Raw genomic sequence first — 17632 nt, 5'->3', positions numbered from 1 at the left:
TGTTGTTGGACACATTTGAAGTGTGTTTCTGCTGTGAGGAAATCAAGTTTTTTAAATGCTCACTTTGTCTACATGGAAACAATGTTTTTCAATTCAATTCAAAGCAGAGCTGAGACAGAATTTACAGCATTAATAAAAGACATTACCACCAAAATATGTGACTCTGGTGTTTAATATTTGTGCATTGTTTGTTTGTTTGACAACATTTCCATCATATGAGAAGACTGTGTTACAAAACTATAAAAATACTAAATAACATCAGTGAAATCAACATGTTCTTCCTTTCATGGTCATCAGTTACAGCAACAAAACAATGCCATCATTTATTACATCATATATTACATCATAAATTCATCTGTTAAAATGTTGATTTTACATTAAAATGAATGTCAGTTAACATCTACAACATCTCTGATGTCTTATTCAGTGGCAGTACACACAGAGTACTGCATTAATCTCCACTGTTATTCAGGAATATGTGGAGATTAACTGCACCAAGGAAATATCCAATTAAAAGTGTCAATGTACGATTATGTGGTGATAAACACGCCTCGATAGTTTAATGTGTTGAGGCTCTTTGTGTTGAGAAGATGTGAGTGAATAAAAGAATAAAGATCCAGGTTCCAGGTGGAGGAGGTGTCTGAGTGTGGAGCAGAAGGAGTGGAGGAGCGTCAGTGTGTCTGCAGAGACTGTGTAGAAGGACAGAGCAGCAGCAGAGCAGTCCAGATACACTGATGATACTCTGTCACATCCAGAGGAACACAGGGACGATGCTGGACTGGACATTGTGTGTGACAGTGGAGCTGATCTCAGAGCAGTTCACACTGCAGCACTGACAGTCATCTCCACTTGTTGTGATTGGTCCGTCAGTCACTGCTGGATGAAGCTCTCCTCTCCACTCCACCTCCCAGTAACACGGCCCAGTCAGAGCCTCTCCACCCACCAGCTGATGGTGCTGCTTCAACCTCTCTGGATCATCAGGACACAGCTGATCCTCTCAACACCTCCACCTTCCTCATCACTCTGACAGAGATCACAATCTGATGAGAGAAGCAGAGAGACAGTAAAGTGATAAATGAGTGTTTACAGAGACTCCCTCCATCAGCTGTCAGTCAGTGATATAAAGACCAGCAGGACTTCAGTCCTGTTCAGACCACAAGTGGAGCGGCTGTGTAGCGTAGCCAGCTTCCTTTCAGCTCTCATGTTAACGTGTTGGAGTGAAGCTCACAGACCTGCAGACACTTTGGACATCAAGTCTGTTTACTCTGCAGCTTTCACTGAAGGACACAGTGGAAATAAACTGCTGACAGTCCCTGAACGCATCATTACTGCAGGAACAGAGAGATACTCACAGCTCACTTTAATGATGATTTACTGCTGTTAAAAACCAGAGTCTCACTCACATTTAAATATTTCATCTACTTTGGAAACATCACATGACAAATATGTAAATATGGAGTCTGTTATAAAAATATCTGGACAAATCAAATGACACATGGGCAGATATAAATATAACGTTAAAGGTCCTACACTGAACAGTAAAACGTCAGCTGTGGTTTGTGGACTTCAGCAGAGGTTCTGGTCCGTATACAGACCACATGGTTACTAAATGTAATGATGGTTCTCTGAAATAGGAGCCAGTGATTTGCAGGCTTCAGTCAGACTGATCTGAGAGCTGTGACAAAGATGTACTGATCAGTTGTTCAGTGCTGAAATGAGAGAACAAACACTTTGAGATCAGATTTGATGCTCCGACAGTTTGATGAATGAGGACACTGTCTCTATACATCCTGTGATGCTGTCAGCTGTGATCCAGCTTTATTTCCTGTAGACATGAACACAACAACAACAGTCGTCTTCACATCTACTCAAACACACGATCACAACAAGCTTCTGGCTCGTCTGATTGGCTGACTGCTCTCTCTCTGTCTTCCTGTCCAATCATGAAGCCTGTCACCGTTCTCCTCTCACAGCTTCACTGAGGAAAGCAGGAAATACTGGATCTTTACTTTGATACTGTGTTTAGTACAATACTGCTGAAACCAGCATGAACTGACTCCAACCCTCTACTGACCTCAGAGTCTCCAGTCTACAGTCTGGACTCTCCTGCAGATCACGCAGCAGCTTCACGTCTGAATCCTGCAGGTTGTTGTTCCTCAGGTCCAGCACTCTCAGATGGGAGGGGTTGGACTTCAGAGCTGAGGCCAGAGAAGCACAGCTGATCTCTGACAAACTGCAGCTCCACAAACTGAATAAAGAATAAATGATGGAGATGAAAATTAATTTATAATCCAATCAGATGTGTTCAGGTTTTAAATGTGTAGCTCAACATTACTGTGTCCTCATCAATGAGCTTTTCTCTAAAATGAGTAGAGTAACTTTGTCATTGTGTTATTGTGGATCATCATCAGCCTTCTACAGACATCATCCACATGTCAGCACAACATTCATACAGCTGTTCATGTCAACACAGATTAATAACATGCTGCTGATCTCAGTCAGGTCTGTTATTAGCGGAGAAAAAAATGAATTTTCTTTTAAACATCCTCTTTTGAAAATATGCTTTGATCTGTGTGTGTTCTGTAGGATCAATATCAATGATCAGACATTATTTGTGAAAACACATTGACATCAACAGAAATCAAAATATTTCTACTTCAGCTTCTCAACTTTATCAATTTAAATCAAATGTTAGTTCAGTTCTTCTGTTAACAGATTAAATTATAAACATTAATTTACTTTAACTAACTGAACATTTTCTACAGTTTCTTGAAGAAACAGAAGTCTTTTGTGACTGAAGAAGAAATTTAGTTCAAGAAAATTGAAAATATGAACCAAAGGAAATCTATAACTTTATCAATGTAAGTTATGTATGAATGTAAACTCAAATATTAGTCAGCAGTAACAGAGTCAGTGAACTGACCTCAGAGTCTCCAGTCTACAGTTTGGACTCTGTAGAAAATCACACAGCAGCTTCACTCCTGAATCCTGCAGCTTGTTGTGGCTCAGCCACAGCTCTCTCAGATGGGAGGGGTTGGACTTCAGAGCTGAGGCCAGAGAAGCACAGCTGATCTCTGACAAACTGCAGCTCATCAATCTGAATAAAGAATAAATGATGTAAGTTTAGGAGACAATGTTCCTGCTTGAAATCATTCAGTGTTTAATAATCTGTTCAGAGCTGAAGAAGGTTCAGAATGTAGAAGTTTAGAAAATGGAAACTCCAAACACCTGAACCCAACAGGATGCAGGTTCAACACTGTCAAATACACAAAGTGACAAAACAAGTATATGGTTACTCAAGGTGCCTAAATGTGTCCAGTTCATTACTGAGGAAGTCAGTGGTAGAGTTTATGATTTGAATTCTTGGAAATTAAAAAAGCTGGTGTGCAAATGTTTATTATGGTCCCAGTAATATTTGTTGTTAGCGTGCACTGAAGTAGCAGATCACATGATATTTTAATGCAGTTTTAATCAAAAAGGTTATATCCTGGGGCGTCAGAGTGAGTAAAAAGACTTCATGTAAGTCTTCAAGTCAAAAAAGTCAAACTAAGTCCACAAAAGTGATCAAAAGTCAACATGTAACATTTCAAGCACATCAAATGTCTTTCACTTAAATTCTGCTCCTCGGCTCTTTTCTAATTAGACGTACACGTAGAGCATCTTTATAATAAAGATCATGAATTGATAACATGAAGCCTTTTATGTGATAAGCAGGACGCTGCTTCTTCTGTAACAATGAAGTTAAAAGGACCATAGACTTGTGTGATTATATGTGGGGAGGGGTTTTCTTAAGCCTGTGGTCTGTGCCTGTGTGTGTTTGCTGCACATCTCTGAGGAACAAATACAGAAAAACACAATCACAAACAGCAGCGACACTATTTCTAGTAAATTACCAGTGTTTTGTCAGATTCACTCACAGAATCCTGCCAAAATAGGACAGATGGTGAAAGGATATGGAGCCAGATCAAGGCCAAAAGGTTTGTTCATTTGGAAAAAATAAATGTATTGAAGAAATAAAACTTGAAAGTTCAAGTTTTGATCTTGAATCATAAAATGTTTTAAAAACACTTTCAAAATAAAAACAAGTGAAGGAAAAGGTTCATTTCAATCTAAATGATTTGGATTTAATTCTGATATTCTTTTGAATACATTATTTAATTTAAATTTTCACTCATATCATTTCATATTTGAGGTGTTATTTTTTCATCTGGCTCCATGAAAGGATCAGTAGAAATCATAAGCTGGCCATGGAGGACCACAGCACGGGGCGCTCGGTCTGGACAGCCCAGTTGGACACCTAAAACAAGCAGGTAGCACTTGGCAGCACGTCAGCCTCCTGCGTGTCCCACACAAGTGAGAGAGGAGACAATTATCAATAAAGGGGAAGTTTCACACAAAGTTATGTGAATTTTGGAAGCAATGTTTTCTTTTTGGCAGCTGTTTCACCCATTTTCAGGGGCAAAGTGAGTGGAGCAGAGCATTAGTGACACAGGGACGAGTGGCAAACGTCAGGCAGGGTTGCTGGCACATGCTCAACTCTCCCTCTGAGTTGGGTTGCCAGGTACCACGACACATACCCCCACACAGGACCTCAGAAGGCCTTTTTGATTTGTATCACTATGAAAATTGGAGATTAATAGAGGCGTGACGATACACTCGGCTCACCAGATGAGACGATACACGATATTGGGTTCATGAGAACAAGACTAACATTTTTTTTAAGTTACAAAACGCAAAACAATGCAGGTCCATTTTGAAATGTTTTAACTAGTAATCATCTTGTAATGAATGTGACTTCAGCTCTAATTTGTGACTGAGTATGAATTATCATATGCTGTAAAAGACACAAACAATATGTAAGAACTGTAAAAGGTTTCACCACAAACTCAGCTGACTGGCTTCTCTCCTGTATGATTTCTCATGAGTCTCTTCAGACCTTATAACTGTGCATGAACTATGTGTGAGCTTCTAACTTCTAATTGAAGCTGTGTGGCCTTCTAACTGAACTCCTCTCCACAAATTGAAAGTGAAAAATAAAAACAGTATAAATAACAAAAATGAATAACACAAAGTTTTTCTTAGTCTTCTTGTTTTAAGTGCAAACAATAATCAAAGTAGTTCTCTCTCAATACTTAAAGTGCAAACAGAGACTGACATGATTTCCCTCCAAGCATGATACAGAGCTGAGAGCTGGCTACAACTACACTGCCCAGCCTAAGATATGGTCACGTTCTTGTTCAAGAATATGAGCATGTCTACGTTTCCTGGCAGCAGTTGAGACCTTTGGGCACTAACTATGTCTCCTGCAGTTGAAAAGACACACTCACTTGGAGCGGAGGTAGCAGGGATGGAAAGGTATGCTATCTGTGTAGAGGTTCAGGACCACTGGGATGGTGTACTTTGATTCTCATGTGTGGAGGAGTCGCCAGTTTTCCACCATGGGAAATGGCCTCATGTCAGCTGCAATGAAAACACTGATGTCTTTCGTTATTTCTGTGGCTCGAGCACTTGACTGTGGAAGTTGAGATGTAAAAGCATTTGTCAGTGTTGTCCGGCCTTTCAGTGTTTTCTTCATAGGCATGGTTGATTTCAGTAGAGAGCTGTGGTGGTTCTGTAGGTGTCTTTGCATAGTGCTCGTGTTAGCCGCGGTGTACGGCACTATTTTCTTACAGTTCTTACATATTGTTCGTGTCTTGTCTGTCAGTCTGTCGCCGTTTATTGTTTCCATCAGGTATCAAAATAATATCAGACGAATGATTTAAAAGTGGTGGGGGCATCTTCTATGTTAATTTCGAGTTCAACGTCAGACACGTTTTAATAACATGAGATCTCGGGTCACAAGATCTCGTCACACCCCGAGATATTAACAGGAGAAATTACCAAACGGCAGCACAGCAGGTGAAAGGCTTAAAAATAGGGAAAGGCTCCTGTCTCACTTCCTGGTAGACAGGACGTAGACACCTGAACACAACAAGATGGAAGTTAAAATACAACTATTAGTTATGTAAAGATATAGTGGAGTCATGGTGTCCTGAACACAGAATGACGTCACACTCTCAGTGTGTGTGTTGTGATCTGAGCTGTGTGCATGTTAGTGCATGTGAGTGCCTCCCTGTCGCCTCATTTTGGATCCCACTGCTTATCTTGCTAAGATTGGCCCTAGTCTGCCTCTGATTATCTCACCCTGATATTCTTACCCTAACACAAACCAGTCTCACTCCTCATGTCTGAACCAACAAAGGCAACAGCAGTAGGATCCATAATAACGCCTCTCTGTCGTCCCTGGTACTTTCTTAACATGGTGGCAGGGAAACAAACTTTATCATATTACAGCTAAACAGTGAAAATATATTTCTGAGAGAACGAGGAACTTGATTCATATTTGGTCAACACTGCCTCAACACTGACAAACTGCAGCCCCTCAATCTGTATAAAGAATAAATGATGGAGATAAAAATCTATTTATAATCCAATCAGATGTGTTCAGGTTTTAAATGTGTAGCTCAACATTACTGTGTCCTCATCAATGAGCTTTTCTCTAAAATGAGTAGAGTGACTTTGTCATTGTGTTATTGTGGATCATCATCAGACTTCTACAGACATCATCCACATGTCAGCACAACATTCATACAGCTGTTCATGTCAACACAGATTAATAACATGCTGCTGATCTCAGTCAGGTCTGGAACTAGAGGATCATCATTAAATAAGACATGTAGGGCTGTATAGCCTGTGTAATTAAAGGAGAGGTCCACATTTGCTCAAGTCTGTATAAAAAAAAACAGCTCTTAAAAGTAAAGTTGGTGATTTAGATCATTTGTTAAAAAGTAAAAAGTGAGTCGTGTGAGTTAAAATACATCTTAAAACATTTACGAACATTTAATTGTGTTGCCATCTACTGGTCAGCAGTAATTCACAGTCAACAAAATTCATCAGCCTTGGAGACAATTAGTCTGTAAGTAATGTGCATAAATAATTATCAAACACATTTTTAAAGGAATGTTAGGTAACACTTTACAGTACAGTACACAAAACTGTGACAAGTTACTAAGAAACGAGTGAGGAATGAATCAAATGATCAATAATCAATGAACTGGTAAAAAATCTTTTTTCTTTTTTTTGAGGGTCGTTTTGGTTTCAGAACAAACTGAACTGAACTGTCTACTGTAGCACTTGATCAACGACTATTACTTCGACTAAACATAAAAAAGAAACCTGAAAGAAATGTCCTTTGTTTTGTGGATTTTGTCTGGACTGTGGATTTTGTGTGTTTTTATGAGTATTTAAATATATGCATGAGAACGAGCTCGACCCTCCCTACACACTCAAAACTCCTCAACACTGAACAGACAGTGACTGATGTCAGTCTGATGTTTCACTTCACTTGTTGGGGAACTCAGAAAGTAACTAAGCATTAAGTAATTAGTACGAATGAATCATCACTAGTGTTTGTCCTCTAAGCAGCTGGTTTATCAGGAACGACTCATGAAGAAAGTGGTCAGTGTGTTGATTCATGGATATTTATGAACTAATCATGACATCATTTTTTATTAATATAGTATCTCCCAGTCTGTTCTTCAGAAACTCATTATCTATTAAATATAGTAGTAACTACTCTCATTTTGTGTAGAACGTTGTAAAGAGTTATTGAATGTCATTTAATAAACTTTTCTATTGTTTTGGTCAAACTATGAGTATAATACTGATAATGTTTGTCAAATGATGAAGTCAAAACAGTTTGAAACATTCTGTTCTGATTAACATTTGATATTTACATCAGTGGTCCAGCTGATCTACAGCAGATGGATAAATACCACCACAGGTAAGAGGAAAAATTATATTTTATACCATGGTCTGGGTGAAAACTGGATCCTGATTGGCTGCAGGCTGTCCATAAACTTTTGGTATACCAACACCTCTGGAAGTACTCGAGTAGTTCAAGTGAAACTGTCCGTTCTAAATTAATGATCCTGTTTCTAAAAGGAGTGGGACTGGCATCAGCTGGATGCTAACAGTCAAAAGCTAGAAATAAATTAAATGAATGAAAAAATAAATAAAAACACTGAATAGAGTCCTTCAGTGCAGCCTCCTCTGAACACCACAGGATGGAGCCACTTGGATACACAGAAAATGTCTCAAAGAACTGACATTTCTTCAGATTTATGCTGCTGCAAATCTTCAGAGTTAATTAACTAAACTGTTTAAGTCTCAGTGAAGGGTTTGAATTGAATATATGGAAAAACAAGACAATGAACTGACCCCAGAGCCTCTAGAGCACAGTTTTGACTCTCCAGTCCAACAGACAGGAGCTTCACTCCTGAATCCTTCAGGCTGTTGTCACTCAGGTCCAGCACTCTCAGATGGGAGGGGTTGGACTTCAGAGCTGAGGCCACAACTTCACAGTGAGTCTCTGAGAGTCCACAGTCAGAAAGTCTGTCATGACACAGATATTACAAAAATGTTATTATGAAAGAGGACACTTTATATTTACTTCATGCATTTGATGTCAAAACAGTTTGAAACATTCTGTTCTGATTGACATTTGCTATTTACATCAGTGGGTCAGCAAACCTTCATCTTATCTGTGTTTGACATGAAACAGTTATTCTCATCACTCTCTAAAACCTGCAGACTTTAAATCTTTGTTTTTATTTTAATCTTGCAGATGAAGGAAGAGAAAATGTAGTTACATTTGGGTTTCCATGATGTCCACAGTCTGTCAGTGTGGTCTGATCCTGTGTCTTTTGCCAAAAAGTTAGATTAGTTTATGCCCAACACAGTGTTAGCATGAGGGTGAGTGCCAAAATTAACATTATCGCATGTCTTGTGTCGAGCGTGTGGGCTCCACAAATCATGTTGCTGAATGATCGTGCACCTCCCGAATTCAACATGGATGAGCTTGAAGTTTGAAAAACCATCTTAGAAATCTACATTTACATGATTAATATTTTGCCAGCTAATACAGATGTGATTCAGAACAGTTGACTTCTATGAAGACTTGTATGATTTACACTTTTATGGTGTTGCCATTGGTGATTTTGATTTATACACCTACTGTCTTTTCAGATGCTATTGTACATTGCAGTCCTGAACATTCACAATTCTTTATTCTTCACGTTTCATCTAGTTGTTGGTTCAGTTTTGGTGTTTTCCTTTCCAGCTGTATGTCTCTTCTGTGTAACTACACTGAGAGCAATGATGAACTGGAGTCAGATTCCTTGTATGTCAACACATATTTGGCCAAATAAAGCTGATTCTGATTCTACAGAACAAAAATACATGAAGATTAAAACTAAATAAGAGTCAAGTCAGAAAAAAATCTCATGTCATGTATAAAAGGTAAAGTAGAAGCTTTAATTTGAGCTGGAACTTTTTGGTCCATTTGCTCACTGTGAAATGTCTCTAAACCGACATAATGAGAACAATAACTGCATGAAAGAAATTCTCAAGGACTTTAGAAACATTACAGGAAAAATGATACAGATCTTATTTAAAACTCTTCAGTATAGCGGTTAAAAAAACCTCTTTCATTAGTTTCACCAGGGTTTCTTCTGTCACCCAAAGAAAGATTCATAGAAGAAAAACTGTCACATTTAATGATCATTAGAAATAAATGGAATAACTGAGTTCAACAACCTGACAGCTATAAACACATCCAACTGAAACATCTACATTGTTGCACTCATGGTAAGTGAAACACTAAAAATAATCACAATTGTATTTAAAAATGTAAGTGCTATTTCAAAATAAATGATTTTATAGTTTGTATATCTGAAGAATTAAACTGCAAATCTACACTGATTTATAATGTTGATAATCACATCTGGACTCACACAGCCGTCCTGCAGTTCCTCACAGCTGGAATCAGTCTCAGTCGTCCCTCCTTTGATGTTTTGTACTTCTGCAGGTCCAACACATCCAGAACCTCCTCTGACATCTGCAGCATGTAGGCCAGAGCTGAGCAGTGGATCACAGAGAGTTTCTTCTTTGATCTGTTCTCTGACTTCAGGAACTCTTGGATCTCCTGATGAACTGAGTGGTCGTTCATCTCCATCAGACAGTGGAAGATGTTGATGCTTCTGTCAGGAGAGACATCATCTCTGTTCATCTCCTTCAGGTTGTTGATGGCTCTCTGGATGATTTCTGGACTGTTGTCTGTCTGACCCAGCAGACCTCCTAAGAGTCTCTGGTTGGACTTCAGAGAGAGGCCATGAAGGAAGCGAACAAACAGGTCCAGGTGGCCATTTTTACTTTCAAGGGATTTCTCCATGACGCTCCTCAGGAAGTCATCCAGGGATGGGTAACGGGCCTCATGGCCCGAAAAAAACTTTGGCTTTGAGTCTTTTAGGAAAGCCTCCAGTACCTCTGTGTTCCTGTTGGTGTGACAGTGGAACATGTAGACTGCAGCCAGAAACTCCTGAACGCTCAGATGAACAAAGCAGTAGACTGTTTTCTGGAAGATCACACTCTCTCTTCTGAAGATCTCTGTACAAACTCCTGAGTACACCGAGGCCTCTGTGACATTAAGACCACACCGCTCCAGGTCTTCTTGGTAGAACATGATGTTTCCTGTCTCCAGATGTTCAAACGCCAGCCTCCCCAGCTTCAGAAGAACTTTCCTGTCAGTTTTCGTCAGCTCCTGTGGACTCGTCTCACGTCGCTCATCGTACTTCTGCTTCTTCCTCTTTGTCTGGACCAGCAGGAAGTGTGAGTACATGTCAGTCAGGGTCTTGGGCAGCTCTCCTCTCTGGCCTGTAGTCAACATGTGCTCCAGAACTGTAGCAGTGATCCAGCAGAAGACTGGGATCAGACACATGATGTGGAGGCTCCTGGAGGTCTTGATGTGTGAGATGATTCTGCTGGACAGATCTTCATCACTGAACCTCCTCCTGAAGTACTCCTCCTTCTGGGCATCAGTGAAGCCTCGTACTTCTGTTACCCTGTCAACACATGAAGGAGGGATCCGATTGGCTGCTGCAGGTCGGGAAGTTATCCAGACGAGAGCCGAGGGAAGCAGCTTCCCCTCGATGAGGTTTGTCAGCAGCGCGCTGACTGATGACTCCTGTGTGACATCAGACACGACCTCATGGTTCTTGAAATCCAGTGAAAGTCTGCTTTCATCCAGGCCGTCAAAGATGAACAGAAGTTTACAGACAGCGAGCTTCTCTGCTGTCACCTTCTGTAATGTTGGATGGAAAACATGGAGCAGCCTGAGAAGACTGTACTGCTCATCTCTGATCAGGTTCAGCTCCCTGAACGAGAGCAGAACCAGCAGACGGACATCTTGGTTTTCGGAGCCCTCTGCCCAGTCCAGAGTGAACTTCTGCACCGAGAAGGTTTTTCCAACTCCAGCGACACCGTTGGTCAGAACCACTCTGATGTGTCTCTGTTGGTCAGGTGAGGCTTTAAAGATGTCGCTGCACTTGATTGGAGTGTCATGGAGGGCCTCCATCTTGGAAGCTGTCTCTAGCTGTCTCACCTCATGTTGGGTATTAACCTCTTCACTCTGTCCCTCTGTGATGTAGAGCTCAGTGTAGATCCTGTTGAGGAGGGTTCCACTTCCTGTTTCATCACTTCCTGTTTCATCACTTCCTTCAGTCACACGTTCACATCTCCTCCTCAGACTGATCTTATGTTCATCTAAAGCCTCCTGCAGAACACTATCAGCTGAAGGAGAAGAAAATATTCTGGGATTAAATTGAGAGCAAGAATCTTGATTAACTCAAAAAGTTCCTGTTTTCAGACATGAAGACATCAGCAGACAGATGTACAGTCTTACTTTGTACAGTGTTGGTCTGACTGACTAACACTGGACAGCAGGACAGCTGCTCCTCCACAGAAACACTTCCCTCTGTCTTTCTGAAGAGATAAAGGAAAATCCCTCAGATTAGAAATCACAGATCGGTCTGACAAAAGAGAAGACAGACTGTAAACATAAGTATGTCTTCTCCAAGCTCTGAATCTGGACTGAACTCCCAATCACTAACAGTTTGTTTTTGTCTGAGTCACAGTGGAGCAGTTTGCATCATTTGATTTCAGTAAACAAACTTATTTTAATGGGAAATTTTATTACACAAACAAAAAGGACCACAAAACATGACCTCATTGGCAGCTATTAAAAACTTAAGCCATACTGGACAAAGTACATGGCCACACTTAGTACAATATACCCTCCTCTTTTTTCAACAACTGTGTTTGATAAAAAAGGTTTGATGAAGATAAAAACAATGTCAGAGAGAAGATTTTGGGACAGTTTCCATGAGATACTTCCAGCCCTCATCAATGGAGCCTTTTCCTTTGCAAAGATGTAGAAGAAATCCTCACTTGTCATTAAAGCAGAACATAAATCCCTCATTTGTGTAATTTATCTATCTGTAAAATACTTCGTGCTCCTCATCCTGACATTCAGTGAAAGTTGTAATTCTTGGCTTTTTAACAGATCATTTGATCATCTGCGGTAAAGACATTGGGACGATTTCTGCTCGTTTTCATTCATCAGTTATTCTTCCATCGCAGCAAAACACGTTGCATCAGCCATCAAACTCCTGAAGGTTTAACTGAGCAAACTAAACACTTTTAAGTAGGGATAGACCGATTATCGGCCGGGCCGATTATCGGCGCCGATATTCGGCATTTTGAAGCATATCGGCATCGGCCTTTTTTTTAATCCGACGGCCGATAAGAGATCAATTTAAAACTGGGTTATTTTGGCTCTGATGTAGCCGCGCCTCTCTGTCTGCTGTCACTACTCTGTCTCCAGCATTGTCCCACCCACAGCACCATCTGATTGGTTACAGGCAGAGCCACGGCACAGGTAACAGCCAATCAGCAGTGAAAGCTGTGCATGCACAGTGCTCACGTGAGTTGTAGAGTTTCGCTACAGTCTGCTGAGCGTGTAGAGCCAGAAGGAGAAAGCGGACCGGTGGGCTAACGTTACGCTAATGCTAATCAGCCTTCACCTCAACGTGCTTCCCTGCACTAAAACTGGACTGAATTGAGTTCATTAGGTTTTTACTCTCTCACTCTCTCACACACACAGACTTCTACTATCACGGACTATTTCCATATCGATATTATCAGCAACCTTGTTTCGAGTGATTAACACGCACGTCTGGAGGGACCGCGAGCGAGCAGAGCTGCCGCTTATGTTTATATAACGTTAATGGGCTCAGTCATGTTACTAGTAGTTGTTGAGTGTAGAGGACCGGGATGTTTATTACAATTTCGGGAGAGTCTGCTGCCTTAACTTACCTTCGAAACCGAGCCCCCAGGAACAGCGCCGGTTCCGTTCGGCAAAACTTTTTCTCCTCTCCGCTCGCGGTCACTCCAGACGTGCGTGTTAATCACTCGAAACAAGGTTGCTGATCATATCGATATGGAAATAGTCCGTAATAGTAACGTAGCCCCACCGGTCCGCTTTTTCCTTCTGGCTCTAGACGCTCAACAGACTGTAGCGAAACTCTACAACTCTACAGTAACTACTGACGTTACTGTGAGGCCCAATACGTTAGCGGCGGCTGCCTGTTCCTATGATAAACACTGATTATTAAAGTGAAGATGCTGCAGGCTATTTAGTGTTTTTAACGGTTTAATCACTTGAAACAAGGTTGCTGATAATATTGATAGGGAAATAGTCAGTGATCAAAGTAAGAAGTGTTTGTGTGTGTGTGTGTGTGTGTGTGTGTGAGTAAAATTCAGTTAGTTTTATTGCAGGGAAGCACGTTGAGGGGATGGCTAGAGAATTAAGAAAACTAAATAAAAGTTTATTAATAAAGAGTGTGCCACATTAGAAGCTGCAGAAACTGACAGCAAAGCACCGTCTGTCTGAGAGAAAGCTGCAGGGCAATAATGGCTGTTTAACTACCAAGTTATTTTACTCTACCTTTTTTTGTGTTGATTGAGATCCCAAGCAGCAGAAAATGACATATTGTTAGATGAAGTGTGTCCTGAAGCTGTCTTTCACAGTTTCTTGTAGAGAGGAGCAGGATATTGCTGTTCAAGACTTAAGACATAATGTAACTGCATCAAGGCCAATATTTTCCCTTTTACTGCAAATTAATATCGGCTCCAAATATCGGTTATCGGCCTCCTTGACTACTAATAATCGGTATCGAACCTGAAAACCATATCGGTCTATCTCTACTTTTAAGACTAAATTTCTCTAACAGACAAACAATGAATGAACCTGAAGTATCTCACTAGTCAACAATATTTAGGCTACACCCCATGATGCAACACTCCGGTGTATTCAAAAAGAATATCTGATGTTGACACATAATTGTCTCGTCCCTGCGTATAAAACAAATCACAAAGTTTTAAAATGTAATTTCCAGAAAAAGTATTTTGTTCTTTATTTGGGCAACTACAGTCATATAATGGTAATGATTTAAATGTATAAACTGAAGTTAGTATCAGTTCTCTTACTGTGTGTCTGAGGGTCCAGGTTCTTTACTGAAGTTCAGAGGAAAATCTTTGGACCAGTCACTCTTCATAGACAGACAGCTGGAGACTGAAGACTCTTCTCTCCGTCTGTGGTACTGACTTCTGGAAACACCAACATCTTTTTATTCATTTCATGTGAATCACTGTTAATTATCAATACACATCTTAATACACAAACTGGTGATACTGGAAGTTTGGTGGTTACAAAATAACTGGCAGTCTTCTTACTGTGTGTCTGAGGGTCCAGGTCCATCACTGAAGTTCAGAGGAAAACCTTTGGACCGGTCACTCTTCATAGACAGACAGCTGGAGACTGGAGACTCTTCTCTCCGTCTGTGGTACTGACTTCTGGAAACACCAACATGTTTTTATTTATTTCATGTCAATACACAAATTGCTGATACTGACAGTTTGGTGATTAAAAACATGGCAGTCTTCTTACTGTGTGTCTGAGGGTCCAGGTTCATCACTGAAGTTCAGAGGTGTTTCTTTGGACCAGTCACTCTTCATAGACAGACAGCTGGAGACTGGAGACTCTGCTCCGTCCTCCTCTTCCTCCACACAATCACTCATCTTCTGCACTTCAGAAAGCACTGAGGTAAATATGTAGCACATGGAAGGAGAACAACATGAAGACAAGGAGGACAAACAGGTGAAACAAGATGCAGAGGAGGAGGGTGTAAAATGTAATAAAATGATTGTTCTGGCATCTTTCACTTGAAATTTCTACAGAAAACATTTTGTGTCTTTGCAACTGGGTTTCATCTTTTAAATGTCAGAGGTTAAATGTCTAACAGAATCTAGTTCTTAGTGTTAAGTTATAACAAAATATGTTAATACTGAAACAGCAATCTGGGTCCTTCTGACCAACAGGACAGTCCAGGATCTACTGTGGTACAACACAATATCTTCAATGAGTGAACAGTGAAGTCCAAGTCCATAAAACAGACTTTAATCGAGGCTTCATTAGTGAAAACTTTTACTCTTAAACTATTTTGTCAGGTGAACCTGAAGTGGGAGACAAAATATTGACAATAAAATTCATAAAACAAAACTGCTGTCGTCTTCTGGACTTGAGTCAGTCTGAGAAATAAGCAACATAACACTGACTGAGCTCAGAGCACAAGAGTCACGAGAAAAGTCTGTTGAAGAGGCTCAACCCAGACTGAGGAAGGAAGTAACACACACACACACACACACACACAGTATAAACAAACATCCTGCCTCTCGTCAGTTTTCTTTAAATATGAGCTTGTTGTCTCTTGTTCAATGTGAATTTTGTAGCCGATCCCGCTGTTCTCACAGATGAATCAGAGACTTTGACTGTAAAACAATAATGTAGAAATAAAACTCACCTCTGCCTCAGACGCCTTTTCCTCCTCCTGCTGCTGCTGCTGTCGATGCAAAATGAAGTCTGAACACTTTCACTTTCATGTCTCCGCCCTGCAGGCCGCAGACCTCAATGTGGGCGGAGTCAAACGTTTAACTCCGCCCACTCTCCAACATTTGACGTCACCGTGATTCTTCCTGCTCGGTTTTCCTGTTTTCCTGTCTCTTTCCTCGGTTCTGTTTCCGCTTCGGTATAAATAATGGAAGGAAGTGTGACTTTTATAATGTTGTTCATATAATTTTAGGTGTATCGTTAGGTCATGTGAATTAGCTGCAAACTTTATATTTACATGTACAGTAAATATGCTCTATGAATATATCAGTGATTTTTTTGTTTTGTTATTAAGAGCATATCTTGTCTTTTTGATTTTAAAATCACAACTATACAACTCAGAAATAGGATGCTTTATGAGCCTCTGGTCATATTTTATCATTTTTCTATATGTAATATTATTATATGGTATTATAATAAACGCATTGTGCGTGTTTTCTTTTCAGTTTTACTTATAGTTCCTCTATGCATATATTCAGCCTATATTTCTCTGGACTATGAGTAACTAACATGAACCAATTTCACATTTGTGTTAATTTTTCTTAATGTTGGAGTAATTGCCCTACAGCCCTACACTGTAATATAACTCTCTCCTGCCCTTGTCCACCCTGAACTCCTCGTCTCCTCAGCTTTCCAAATTGATATTGAATAAAAACAAGACACATTTTTTGATTTGACATTTTTCCCTTATTTATAGCGCAATGTATTTCATTTAATCTTATAATGTTACTTTACTGTTGTGTCTCTTTCAGAGTTCACAATCATCAAATGTGGCTTGAGTTGTCGAAAGACAACACACTTTCATTGCTGCTATTGCGAAGCAACAATAATCAGCAGGGCTCGATTTCTCCCTGATTAGGAGCTGCTGGACGATCTTGGTCCATGATCCCGGTCCATCAGGTGCTGAGAACTTGAGCCCTGTTGATCATCACAAACTCATGTGGAAGATGGAAGCTACGTTTCAGGACATCTCTTCACGTTTCACTCAGATAACTAAACTAAATAAACTCAAAAATATGCGGAGAAGACAAACATTCACATATATGTTTTATCTATTTTAAATAAAGAGAGAAATCCAACCGTCCAGCTTCTGGGTTCAAGTTTCTCTCTTCTCCAGAACTGAGGCGACCGCCGGTGGCGCCAGAGCCTGACGCAGGCTACAGCTAGCTAGCTAGCTAGCAGCACCCGCAGCCGCTGACGGCTTTTTCTACATGTTGAACTAAAAACAGACGCTTTGTCGCTAAACGTCCATCAGCTGGTGAGCACTGCATCACTTCACATCACCTGGTTCTGGTTCTGGTGCTTCCTCAGCCTCTTCCTCCTCCTTTTCTCGGCGCCTGACGCTTTGATCCTTCGACGCATCTTCGCCGTCCAACTCGGACAGACGTTGACGCTCTGGCCCCGCCCACCGGCCACGGGCCACGTTACGTACGTACGTCACCGTCACGGTCATTGTTGCCAGGTTTGGATGAGACAAACATGATGAGCCTGTCAACAACAAGCAGCTCCGGTGATGAGGTGCAGATCAGACGGAGGAGAAACATTTCAATCCCTCTCCCTCCTCAGCTGAAGGAGCTGAACTTCAGCATCTTCACTGAGATTCATCAAACAAACCGATTCTTGAGACTGAGGTTTAACTTTGATGTGAATAACTGTGGTTTGAAAGTTTGGATCACATGTTGTTTCACTGTGAATCAGTCCAACTGTTCTGGACCGACATGCAGGGCTGGCTACAGTCCAAGAGGACCG

General features: G+C 40.7%; 1 protein-coding gene across 1 annotated transcript; it reads right to left on the bottom strand.

Annotated features, from left to right (window-relative positions):
- Positions 1-154: 154 nt before the first annotated feature.
- LOC141014365 (protein NLRC3-like) lies at positions 155-17336 on the bottom strand. Its single transcript, XM_073488104.1, has 10 exons — positions 17168-17336; positions 14885-15035; positions 14671-14790; positions 14425-14544; positions 11780-11859; positions 9834-11667; positions 8260-8433; positions 2924-3097; positions 2075-2248; positions 155-1040 (listed from the first exon to the last, which is right to left on the bottom strand). The coding sequence occupies exons 1-10, from the start codon at positions 17334-17336 to the stop codon at positions 1034-1036; spliced, it is 3003 nt and encodes a 1000-aa protein (XP_073344205.1). The 3' UTR covers positions 155-1033.
- Between the last annotated feature and the right edge of the window lie 296 nt (positions 17337-17632).

Source organism: Pagrus major, chromosome 19, assembly GCF_040436345.1.
Source record: "Pagrus major chromosome 19, Pma_NU_1.0".
Taxonomy (NCBI): Eukaryota; Metazoa; Chordata; class Actinopteri; order Spariformes; family Sparidae; genus Pagrus; species Pagrus major.
The sequence above is the reverse complement of the archived record's forward strand: the minus strand, read 5'-3'. Positions and strand labels throughout refer to the sequence as shown.

Coding starts and splice junctions, on each gene's coding strand:
- LOC141014365 (XM_073488104.1), bottom strand. CDS start 17,336: ATGACCGTGACGGTGACGTACGTACGTAACGTGGCCCGTGGCCGGTGG. Junction 15,036..17,167: donor AGCACCAGAACCAGAACCAG/GTGATGTGAAGT, acceptor TATTTACCTCAG/TGCTTTCTGAAGTGCAGAAG. Junction 3,098..8,259: donor TGTGCTCTAGAGGCTCTGGG/GTCAGTTCATTG, acceptor TTCTTTATTCAG/ATTGATGAGCTGCAGTTTGT.